The sequence below is a fragment of the Gossypium hirsutum genome, chromosome D11, assembly GCF_007990345.1.
Source record: "Gossypium hirsutum isolate 1008001.06 chromosome D11, Gossypium_hirsutum_v2.1, whole genome shotgun sequence".
Taxonomy (NCBI): domain Eukaryota; kingdom Viridiplantae; phylum Streptophyta; class Magnoliopsida; order Malvales; family Malvaceae; genus Gossypium; species Gossypium hirsutum.
In genome coordinates this window covers 61,789,080-61,802,244 of record NC_053447.1, presented here as the reverse complement: position 1 = coordinate 61,802,244, position 13,165 = coordinate 61,789,080, and the positions used below count along the sequence as shown (strand labels likewise).

The window sequence follows — 13,165 nt, the reverse complement described above, 5'->3', positions numbered from 1 at the left end:
TTATAATACTTAGGAAACCTTAAAATCAGTGTGATATTAAGTTTTCCATTTTGAATGTCTATTTTACTATTTCTAGATGTTTACAATATCATCCACAGTGGCCTTGTAATTGATCAAGTAATAGTTGAGCTGAAATTAATATTATTATTTGAGCTATACATAATTCTAAGCTAAAAATAAATAAATAAAATACAGTAGCCACTGGCAGTGAAGAACGAAACAAAAAGAAGCTTAGAAATTACAGGGAACCAAGGAATATGGAAGCTGTGAAACTGGCTAATAAAAATGTCTTTCTAACCGTCCGTTTCAACGGCCATAGTCTTCAACGATGCATATGCTTTGTAACCATCGGATTCCCCGAATTTAAGAAGCATCTCGGTTCATGGCTGTTTGGATGATCTTTCGAACATTATTAAACATTGTCATAAGAGTTGTTGCGAGGGTGGACGGTGACGAGAGACGGGGAAAGAAGACATGAAACGTGGGATAGGAGGGAGAAGGGGGAAATTTTATTTAATTTAATTTTTTTATTTAATTAAAAATGTTTGAGTATTAACTGACGGACTGTTAGTATAGAAACTAAAAATATAAATAAATATAAACCCCTTGTCAGAAACAGTGGATGAATCTTTAGAGCCAGCCCACACGGATCATGTTTAACATTTAAAAAAACCTAATAAATCCAATTTAGACTGTTTACTTACATGCATAATCCCTGTTTTAGTCCTTTCACCTTTCTATATATAGTGTGTTCATGACATTTTTCCTCTCTACCAAACAACAACAAACTTTCCCGGGAAAGTGAGAGAAAAAAATGGGTTCTCTTCCTCATGTCGTTGAAGACTGCTTTGGTCTCCTCAAGCTCTACAGCGATGGTTCCATTTCTCGAAACCCTGAAGTCCCATGTCCAACTCCTCTCCTCGACGACGACTCCGTCCTTTACAAAGACCTCCTTTTCGACGCCAACCGGAACCTCCATCTTCGTCTATATAAACCCTCCTCTTCCACTTCTCTTGAAAAGCTTCCGATCCTATTCTATTTCCATGGCGGAGGCTTCTGTTTCGGTTCCCGTACGTTCCCGCATTTTCATAACCTTTGTGTTCGCCTAACAACGGCGTTTAACATGCTGGTTGTGGCGCCAGATCATCGGCTAGCACCCGAGCACCGGCTACCCGCGGCCTCCGACGATGCGTGTTTAGCCCTAAAGTGGCTGCAGGGACAAGCAGCCATGCATGGGAAGAATGTTGAAGACGTGGATACGTGGTTGACTGGGGTTGACTTTGACCGGGTGTTTGTTTTGGGCGACTCGTCTGGGGGCAACTTGGCACACCATTTGGCTGTCAAGTTGAAGGCTGGTTCAATGGAGTTGGCACCGGTTAGGGTTCGAGGGTACGTGCTGGTGGCTCCATTTTTTGGTGGGAGTGTGAGAACAAAGAGCGAGCTAGAGCAGCCTTGTGAAGAATTTTGGAACTTGGAGATGTATGACAGGTTAGGATCATAGTAATTTCACTCTTTCTTTTTTCTTTTTAATTAACAAATATTACAATTCAATCTTAGTTAATTAACAATTGGGTTAATTTCACCAGGCATCCTCAAACAATTGTTTAAATCTAAATTAATCTTCAAACTTCAAAACATTCTAATTGAGTCCTCAATACTAATATTGTATCAATCAAATTTTTTCACCAACTTGAACATTAAATACCAGTTTGCATCTGACGTAGATAATATTTAAAACATGTCATATCCTACAATGCTTTAATATGATATGTTAAAAAAAGTACTAGATAATGTCGTTAATACACATGTTTTAAATATGCTCTACCGAATATCTAAGTTGAATAGAGCATTTTTAAAGTTTGGAAACTAATTTAGAATCTAAACAGTAGTTTACTAATGTCTGGTGCAATTAATCCTGTAAAAGTACCATGGAGACCCTTATATTAAGAGCCAGATTGCATTTTGCCCTTTCTAATAAAAAAATAGGCAGATTAATCCCTATACGTCTATTAAAAATGTCATCAATTTCTACTCTTAAAAACTAGTATATGTATATCAACATGAGTTATATGTAGCACGTCACATGTAACTGTTTGGTTATGCCATCAACCGCATCAGGTTTTAACAGTGAAATGGATGAAATGTTTAACAAAAAGGATTAGTTTACTCTTTGATCTAACCTACAGGACTAATTTATCCCTTTTTAGAAGACAAAATTAATCGTTAACAATTAATGGGATTGGAATCCAAATTTCATTGAAAAAATTCAAAAATTTTTCATGGGCAGTTTATTCGATATTCTATATAAAGGTAAAATTGAAGTTAAGGTAAACAATTGTATATATTCACTGCTTTTATCATATTTATTATTAATAATTAATTCATGGTTGTTCCACTAATTGCAAGGATAAATTCCTCTTAATTTTCCACTTTAGATAAGCATTTTAGCCTACTTTCTTTCTCACATTTCTTTCATCTTCACTGTTCACTTAACATAAAATTAATTCATAGTTTGAATGGAATATAGAGGACCTTTTCTTTCACAAAAGTTTAAGTATAAAACCTTAGAATCTTTCAGTGTTCCATGATTTTTGAACTGTCCAATTAACACATGAACAATTGAAAAATCTTTTTCAAAAAGGAATGAATGCATAATGTCAATAACATCCTTCAAATTAACGATGAAAGCATCTAGAGACAGTACCCTCCATTATAGGATTAAATTGAATTGCTAATATTTAAGAGGACCCAGATATGGAATATAACCATTTTATACATGTCTAATGAAGTGACCTTTCATTATATCAGAAAGAGAAGGCAATAAGCTTTGATCAATATAAATATGGTTTAACCCTTATCTATGCAGAAAGAACAAGCAATATGGGCAACTAATATAATCAAAAATCTATTCAATGGTGGAAACAATTATGATTTTATGAGAATCTTTTGAATAGAGCAACCAAAAAAAAATTGAAAACGATCGATGAATGGTCTAGTATTTTCGATTTTGTAGAATGAAACTAATGAATCAATTGTGAGGATAGGCCAACTAAATTGAAATGTCACACTCAATGAAGGACCCCTAAAATCGATGATTGGCTCTTTGATTTCCGTGTGTATGTATATATTTCCCCCTCACCATGCTTACACAGTAGTCAGCATACATGGAGAACTTTTATCTTGATGTTTTCATTTTCATAGGTTTTGGAGGCTATCGATACCTGTTGGAAGTACTTTGGATGATCCGTTGGTGAACCCTTTCGGGCCCTGTAGCCAAAACCTTGCGGAGGTACCGTTGGATCCCATTTTGGTAGTGGTGGGTGGGGGTGAAATATTGAGAGATAGGCTTGAAGGTTATGCTACAAGGTTGAAACAATTGGGGAAGAAGGTTGAATTTGTGGAGGTTGAAGGCCAACAGCATGGCTTTTTCACTGATCATCCTTTCTCCGATGTGGCTGAGAAAGTAATACAACGTATAGGAGACTTCATCTTAGATAACTCCAATTGAAAGTCTTATATATAGTGATTTCTGAATAATGTGTATTATTTAGCAAATTTCTTTTATATATTTTTGGTGTAGCTAGTTACTTTTTTGTGTTATATTGTGTTTTTAGATGGTTTGTTTCACTGAAAAATAATTTTATTTTTTGTAGATCAACTTGTCTCTTTATATTTCGAAAAAAGAATTTATTATAAATAATGTTATATTTTATATAAAAATTAAATTCAATCAAGCCTAATATTATTATATTAACAATAAAGTTTTAAATTTAATTTTTAAAAATATTAAAATGTTAACATCAAATATTATAATATCCAATACTATTAAAAATACATATTTAATAATATAATTAATTGTTTTTAGTTAATTATTTAATAGTACAATTTTAACAATAATAATTTAAATTTTAAAATAATATTCTTATTATATTATTGGAAATATTTATATTAATATTTTAATAATAAATATATATATCATATTTAATAATAAATGTTTTATTGTGTAAATTATAAAATATGGATATTTTAATTATATAAATACGAGTATTTATTTAAATCATGCTCAACTTCATTTATCACTTCCAACTCTTATGTGTCCCTATCGACTCTCATATATGTAATATGTGTTATTTAAATTAAGTTTTAATTAGAGATTTTTTATTATTAAGTTTATATATTATATTAATTATTATTTTATTATAAAAAAAGTTTTATTGTCAAAAAGAAATGCTACTATAATATTTTGTAATAAATATATTTATGTTGCGTTTATTTCACTAAGAACAACTTTTAAAAAATGATTTCAGGATAATTTGTCAAACAACAAAAAATATTTTATGCAGAATTATCCAAATACCAGAAAATTAATACATTTTTCAAAAGCTGTTTTTAATGAAACAAATGAAACCTTAATTATTTTTATTGTATCATATAGTTATATATGTGAAATACTATATTAATACTATAGTGTAAAACCCTTTTTAGATATGATAATGCCAATTTAAACCCAGAAAATTTTCCCGTCAACTTGAATTTAAACTCAATTCAATTTAATCATAAATTAAAGTGAATAACCCGAACTCAAATTAACTTAAATATAAAATAATCTGAATCCAAAATAACTTAAAGTGGAGTATGAGATTAATAGAGATTGCCATAGTACAAATTCAAATATTCCAAAATTAGATAATATTAGATAATAATATAATAATAATAAGCTTACTATCAAAATGGGTGATTGATTTGTTCTGGCATTCATGGCTGCTCAAAATTGGTTTGAAATTGAAGGAACAAGAAAAGGGAATGGTTAATCTTCCAGACGATAATGCTCCTGAAATTAAGGATTAAGTTGTCAAAAGCGATGATGTCTCTTTCATCACCACAATCTCTCCTTATTATAAACTAATCTTTATCCTCTAAATTATGAAACAACAAATTCCATAATTTAAGCTCTTTCAGATAGTTCATCTTCTTTTTTAAAATGGCAAAATAAAAGGTAATATAAATAATACATTTTGATTTATTTTTTTACAATATCCACGTGTGTTAAAGGATGATACAATCATGTCATACAAACCCACATAAAATTAGTCTAATAAAACCAAACAAATAACGAGCAAGAACATGAGTGATCTATCTTCTCCCTTTTTGTCAAAAATAGACAAAGAGTAGGCTGCCCCTTGTAGAATATCTAAAAGGAAAATCAAGAATCTGTCTCTAAGGTTGGGTGAGTTTGTATAGATCTAGACTATAAAGTGAATGTTGATACACATATTCAACAAAGGAGGAGACAAGGAAAAGATGATTATAGTGGTGTTAAGGAGGTCAATTCACCTAAACAGACGGAGAGTCGAAAAAGTAAAGGAGGTAGAGGAAATTGTAAAGATGAGGAAGATAGAGTGCGGAGGATATTGCTTAGGGTTGCTAATGGGAAAGATCCTTTCTTTATCCCTTCTTCATGTACTGCTCTGATATTCTAGTTAAAAGCAAACGACCTGGTGAAAGGTGAGATGCCCAAATAACTAATCCCCTAATAACCAATCGGATAATGCATGATAAAGTTCCACCCATAGGTACTTCACAAATAACCTCTCGTGGTGTCACATGCACAAACACTACAGCAAAATGGGTTTTTAGCGGCGCTTTTTTAAGCCTATAGCAGCGCTTATAAGCGTCGCTAAAACTATTTGCAGTAATTTTATAAGTGTCGCAAAAAACGCCGATATAGACAACGCTGCTAAATTTTGCGGCGTTTATGTGAAAAACGCCACTATAGACATGACCTTTAGCAACGTTTCTCACAAAAACGCCACTATAGAACATAACCTCTAGCAGCGCTTTTAACACAAATGTAGCTAAAGAACATGACCTTTAGCAACGCTTTTCCAATAAATGCCACTAAAGAACATGACATTTAATGGCGCTTTCACACAAACGCCGCTAAAAAACATGACCTTTAGCGGCGCTTTTCCCAAAAACATAAGCTAAGCTACTATCATTTGGCCGCGACTAAAGTTTCAAATTTTGGAAATTACTAGAGCTAAAATTGACCAATTCAAAGAATACATAAACTAAAATTGATCAAATTAAGTACAAGAGTACTGGCAAATTATTTATAAAATTACAAATATGTTATAAAACCTTATCAAATTAAAATTATTGTTTAAAAATATGATTATAAATTTAATAGCAGTATTTTAGTAAACATATTAACAAGGGAGAGTAAAATTTTACCTAAACAATATCTTTAATGTTGCAGGAACTTCAGCTGGATAAATTCATCACACACACTGTGCCCTTCTCAAGGATCAACAAGGCATTTGAGTTGATGCAGGCGGGTGAGGGACTGAGATGTGTTATTCGTATGGATGAATAAGGAATGGCTGGCCCGGATTGTTTTGCAAAGAGTGATCAAGGAAATAAATAATGTATGTTATACATGGTTTTGTTATTTTTAATGGTAAATTTTGTCCTATATTCATGTCTCTCATTCTGCTTTCTTAATGTCCTGGGTTCAACTTGTTGACCCTTACAGGCTTCTTTATTAAATGTTTCACATGTCATGGATAAATATCATATTCGACAAATGCCAATGTTACTCACTTTCATAAAAAAAATATTGTATTGAAATAGAGAAAAAAGAAGAAGAATAAGGTTACAACATATATGCTACTTTTTGGCATAATTTCCAAGGGCACTTCACCTACTAGCAATATATTTCTCAAAATCTTATTGAATGCAGATATCATTGGTGGTCAAGATAGGAAGAGACTTTACTTGAGAATTGATATGATAACTTAGAAAGTTTTAACATCGAAAGGTCTAATGGAAATAATGCTTCTAAAACTAAAAATTTTCAATGAAAAAATCAACCCAACCCATCCCTGAATTCGATTTCTTTTAAAAAAAATAAACAAAACAGGATAACATTTACTTTTTCTTGTTCCCTTAACAGATAACATTTACTCTATTTAAAAGTAAATTATTGTCATCAAGGAACATGTAATTTTAGGGCTAACAATAATCACAAACAAACGGAAAAAGCTTACACGCCAATGCGGCAGAGGAGTGTAACGGCGATGCGACAGAGGAGGGTCAACGACGATACAGCAGAGGAGACAGTCGACGGTGATGCAGCAGACAATCGGTGAAAATCAAAGAGATTTTGGGATTTTGGTTTGGGGGAAAAATTAAGGGATTTGGGGATGCCGAAATTTTAAGGGGGAAAAATAAGGGATTCTGGATTTAGGGATATAAACTAAGGGATTTCGGGGTTATGGTTTAGGGGAAAGAGAAGGGATAGAATACAGGGAGCAAAACGGTATTGCTTACCTTTTGCGGCGTTTTTCTCATAAACGATGTTAATGCCTTTGATACTAATAAATATTTAAAGTTAAGATTCAATCCAATTTTCTTTTTTGTTTATATATTTGAAAGGTTTAATTATTTCTTAAATTCCTTTAAATTAAGTTTGTTTTGTTTCAAACAATATATTTAATTTGTAAAATTTTATAATTTTGTACGAAAATACTTTTAAAAAATGAAACCAAACTTCCTTACGAAGAGTTTGTATCCACGAGTTTAATTTTTTGTGCAACTGATAGAATTTATCCAAATTGATAATTTTGATAAAATTTAACTTCTCAAATTCTTTTTTGATATTATGCCTACAACTACTCATAATTCCTCCCCAACTCATAAACAGGAGGATAATGCTTTTCAACACACTCAAACCCATGTTCTCTTATCTTGATAACAATGCTCACACTAATTGATCTAAGACTCAATCTGCTTAACTTCCCAAATTCAAAATTACCAAGAGGTGGATTTTTGTATACGGAAATAAATCCTAAACCCTAAAACTCTAAACCTTCAACCTTAAAACTCTAAACCCTAAACCTTAAACATTGAACCTTAAAAATCATAAATCCTAAATCATAAACTTTAAATCTTAAACCCTAAAATAAAATATTTTTTACGGTGTTTTTATCAAAAGCTAAAGGAATTGGGGAAATTGGGGAAAAGAATTTGGGGAATAAATAAAGGGTTTTGGGAAAAATTTTGGGGAAATCTGATTTGGGGAAAGCTAAAGGATTTTCGGGGCTAACAAAATGACGTCGTTTAAATCAAATTGGTATTGCAATTTTGCGGCGTTTATGAAAAACGCCACTAATATATAACCTTTGCGACGTTTTCAAGCCAAATGCCACTAAAAAACTTAATTCCCTATAGTGAAACGACGACGTTTAAGTCAAATTGGCATTGCAATTTTGCGGCGTTTATGAAAAACGCCACTAAAAACTTAATTCCCTATAGTGAAACGACGCCGTTTAAGTCAAATTGGTATTGTATTTTTGCGGCGTTTATGAAAAATGCCACTATTGTATAACCTTTGCGGCGTTTTCGGTCAAAACGCCACTAAAACCTTAATTCCCTGTAGTGAAACAACACCGTTTAAGTCAAATTTGAATTGTAATTTTGCGGCGTTTATGAAAATGCCACTAATGTATAACCTTTGCAGCGTTTTCAGTCAAAATGCCACTAAAAATTTAATGTTCTGTAGTGAAACAACGATGTTTAACTCGAATTGGTATTGCAATTTTGCGGCGTTTATAAAAAACGCCACTAATGTATCACCTTTACGGCATTTTCAATCAAAACGCTACTAAAAAAACTTACTTCCTGTAGTGAAACGGCATCGTTTTACGAAATTTTAATACATATTCACAGCGTTTTTGGTCCAAACGCCACTGTAGCTCTAACCTTTTGCGGGGTTTTCCGATTAGCGCCACTAATGTATAACTTTTGCGGCATTTTTGGTCCAAATGCCACTAAAAACGCCGCTAAAAGCTTAATTTCTTGTAGTGAAACTAGGTAAAGATATAACAACCAACAATTAATACGAACCAATACTAGATTTCTAAGTTGTAGAAGCTAATTAAGAGGGGTTGAACAATAGATCCAAGATGATTAATCCTTTCTAAGTTGATATTGAGTGTGCTCCACCAAACCATTCGTTCTGCTTCATCGATGTCTTTTTTTTTAAAAAAAATTTAACTCATATGAGTAATACTCCATTGAACCAATATTACCACTCTGGTGACATCTTTTCTATTTTTTGGAATAATTACATATTTGGTATTTAAACTTTATCAAACCTTCTAATATGATATATGAACTTTCAAAATGTCTAATTTAATACTTGTACTTCTGTATCGTTAACCATGCGGTATTTCTGACTAATGGTGTTAATTTTTTATCTATCAGAACACGTGACCTAATTGTAAGACGCCACATGTCACTTCTTTTAGAAAATTTTTAAAAAACACTAAAGACCGCACCCCATATTCAATAATCCTATTTTCCCCTTGCTTTCATATCGTTTCTCACCCATTATCCCCTAATTTTATCTTTTCAACAAAAAAACTAAATCCTAACATGTTAATTAATCCTATTTTCACCCTTGAATTACAATTGGGCCACATGTCCTAATATGTCAAAAATTAACACTTTTAGTCAGAGGTACCACATTGATAAACAACATAAAAATACATGTATCAAAATAGACATTGTGAAAGTATAAGTACCACATTAGAAGATTTGATAAAATTCGAGTACTGAATATACCATTATCTCTTATTTGTATTAGACGAGATCCAACAATGCGATAATTTTAATTAAAATTTTTAATTGGTCTTTTCTAAGTTAGGTTTGTACTTTTTTAACCTAATTTTTTTTAAAATAAAAACCAACTTCAAATATTAAAATAAACTTTTAAAAAAAATCATCTCCATCTTGAGCGAATTCCAACAATTTGAATATCATATCTGTTTTTTTTTGACATAATACCTAAAATTACTCATAGTTCCTCTCCAACCCATAAAAATAAAAAGTCTCAAACTTACATCCTCTTGCATTGACAATAATATTCATACCAATCGAGCTAAAACTCAATCAATAATAATATTGGTTCTTAATTTTCTATAATTAACATATCAATATTCCATTCATCGGCAAATTTAATTGTCAAATGGAGGTCGCTAATGGTCTTGATTCAAGAAAGCAAACTCAGAAGGATTGAAGCAAACCTCTTGAGGATGCTATTGGCATAAAATTTAGATTAAGGATTAAAAATTTTGAAAGATAATTTTGTCAATCACTTTTAATTATATCATAACATTAAAAATGTTTTAAAATTAAATATTAAAGAAATATTTTGGTCAAACACTTTTAATAATTAATTTGCATGGTAAATCACTTTTAATTATATCAAAATATTAAAAATGTTTTATGTGAAAAAGATATTTTAGTAATCAGTTAACCTGTACTTCATACTTATATATTGATGATATATATTTGATACATTTTAGCTTAAAGTTGTCGAATTTAACGGCAGAGATTTCATGGAATTGGAGGATGAGGGACTCCGTTGACGACATTTTGAGGCGGCGGCATTAATGAAGGTGGGGATGGTGGAGGGCAGTGGATGAGTGGGAGTAGAAGTGGAAGGAAGGAAATGACTTTGTGCTTTGTGAGGTATAGATACGCAAATATTGTTTGAACTTTAAAGGCTTTGTCTTGGTTTGAAATATGCCTTTAGGTTTTTAAATGGTCGGTTCGGTTATTAATTGAACCGAATTAGTATTAATCGAATTATATAATTTTTTAACCGTTAATTTAATCAAAATTTTTTCAAAAAAAAATAACAGAATCGAAATATTTTGATTAATTTGGTCGGTTAACCGAATTAATCAAAATTCATATGTTTTTGTCTTTTGGTCAAAACAAAGTATAAAACATATAAAAAAATACATTGAAATTAACCGAAATATATGTTTTTGTCTTGAAAGTTAACTAAATTAACCAAAATTTTATGTCTTGAAACACTACATAATTAAAAATATTACACAAGTCTTGAAATTAACACATAATATTAATTATTAAGTTCGGTTAATTCAGTTAATTACTCGATTTCGAACTGAATTAACCAATAACCAAAATTCTAAAAAAACTATTAACTGACCTCCAGCTGAACTAAGTTCAGCCACCAACCGATTAACCGAATTAGATCGGTTCAGTCGGTTAATTCGATTTTAACCGAAGTTTGAATACCCCTATAATTCTCTGTAATTTTTATATAGTTAGAATTTAATCTCTATACTTTTTATTTATAGAAATTTAGTTTCTCTACATTTTAGATTTCAAAATTTATGTCCAATTGTTAATTTTACTATTTTTTGGTTAAATTTGTTGGTGTGATATTTTGAAATAAAAAAAAAACTAATTTGATAGGTATGTAACTAAAAAAATGATGTTGTAATGAACATGATTTAACAAAAACAAACTTCAGTAATGTTAATAGTTGGACCTGAATTTTGAAATCTCAAAAAGTAGAGGAACTAAATTCCTATAAATAAAAATATAAGGACTAAATTCCAAATTTATGAAGAGTGCATGTACTTATGACATATTTTAACCTTTTGTCTTTAAAGAAAAATTTAAATTTAGTAGTCGGTGTCATTGGTCATCGGATAAGACATCAGACACAATGGAGGTGAAGACGACCGCAGCTAAGTTTGGGGGAGTAAGAAGAAAGGAGAATAGAAAAGAAAAAAATGAAGAAGATAAGGAGGAAGGAAAGAAAAGGAAGTAAAAAGAAAAGAATTTTCATTTATTTATTTTTAGAATAACTACTAAATTGAGATAATGTGTAAATATTAAGAGTTAATTTCTTTAAAATCATGACCACGTTGGCACAATATTTAAACGTTGAGGGTTAAATTTGTTAATATGTCAATTTTAGAACTGCCTTGTCACCTCTCCATCATAAAGTTAATGCCAGTTAATAGAATTGGACCAAAAAATGAAAATTGGATTGGTTGAGTGATCATTTTGTATTTTTTTTTAGTTAGGTGACCAAAAAAATTAAGTATGGTAAAAGTTGGTTGATTTTTGCTAGGCAAATGTAAGATCAATTGCAATTGGACCAAGAGTACTGTAAGGAATATAGAGAGATGAAAACCAAGAACTTGTTTACATAGTTTGAAATCTTCCTACGCCTGCGGTCTTGCTTAAAAAGTCATTCCACTATACATTAACGAGTATAAGGTGTGATTTAAGTTTTATTCTAGCAATCTCAATCTTATACTCTAAATAGTCTAAATAGGATCACTCTCTCCAAAGATTTATCTCCACAAAGTTCAAATTTATTTGTACAATATTTGTACTTAAAAAGACAGTTTCTTAATGAACAAAATGAATTTTCAAATGTATATATATATAAAGGTCTTCGATTATCTTCGTAACTCGGGATAAAGATGAATAAATAGTGATATATATATACATAAAGATTAAAATTTCCTCTATTATAAGATAACTTAATTTATATTAAAAGATTTAAATTCAATTCTTGCTTGATTTTATAGCAACACGTCTGACTAACACAAAGGGCAAGAAACTAAAGCCCATAAAGTTTTGGGTAAAAAATGGCAAGTGAGCTCCATGATATGTAGTTTATTCTTTAAAAAGGTATTAAGCTAGTAAATTTAGGGGTGAGGTTGAATCGAATCAAATAAAAAATTTTAAGTTAATTGAGTTGATAAATTATATTTTATTATTTTTACTCGATTTGAACTTTTCTCAAATAGAATCCACTGAGAAGAAATTCAAATCAAATCGAATATATTTGTTCAAGTTAAATTAAAAAAATGACTTAAGGTTTTTGTAACGACTACCACCCACCGTAATCAAATTTGTTATTAACTTTTATCCCCTCATAATTTATTTATTAATCTTTTATACGGATTAGCTTATTTACTTACTTAGTAGCTTCAATTATCTTCTGATTCTTGTCACCGTATATTTTGAAATTAAAAAAATATAAATTAAATGTAAAAAATGTGATTTTTTAATAAAATTTATTTTAAAGATAAATTTTATAACATCATCAATCATTCAATTTTAACAGAAATTGATAAAGATTCAGCATAATTAAATAATTAAATAATATAAATAGTACAAAATTTGAAATTTAATTCAATAATATAAATTGTAGACAAAAGTTAACAAAAAAAGTTTTTGAAGTTTGTTGGAAATAAAAGTTCTAGGGAAAAGCAAAAGGAAATTTTTTTTGAAGATTTGTAGGAAGTAAAAGTTTTGTGAAGAA

The 13,165-nt window shown here is 30.5% G+C and overlaps 1 protein-coding gene across 1 annotated transcript; it reads left to right on the top strand.

Annotated features, from left to right (window-relative positions):
* The first annotated feature begins 637 nt into the window (after positions 1–637).
* On the top strand, positions 638–3,652 carry LOC107927190 (probable carboxylesterase 15). Its single transcript, XM_016858219.2, has 2 exons — positions 638–1,488; positions 3,202–3,652. The coding sequence occupies exons 1-2, from the start codon at positions 815–817 to the stop codon at positions 3,506–3,508; spliced, it is 981 nt and encodes a 326-aa protein (XP_016713708.2). The 5' UTR covers positions 638–814; the 3' UTR covers positions 3,509–3,652.
* The last annotated feature ends 9,513 nt before the right edge of the window (positions 3,653–13,165 follow it).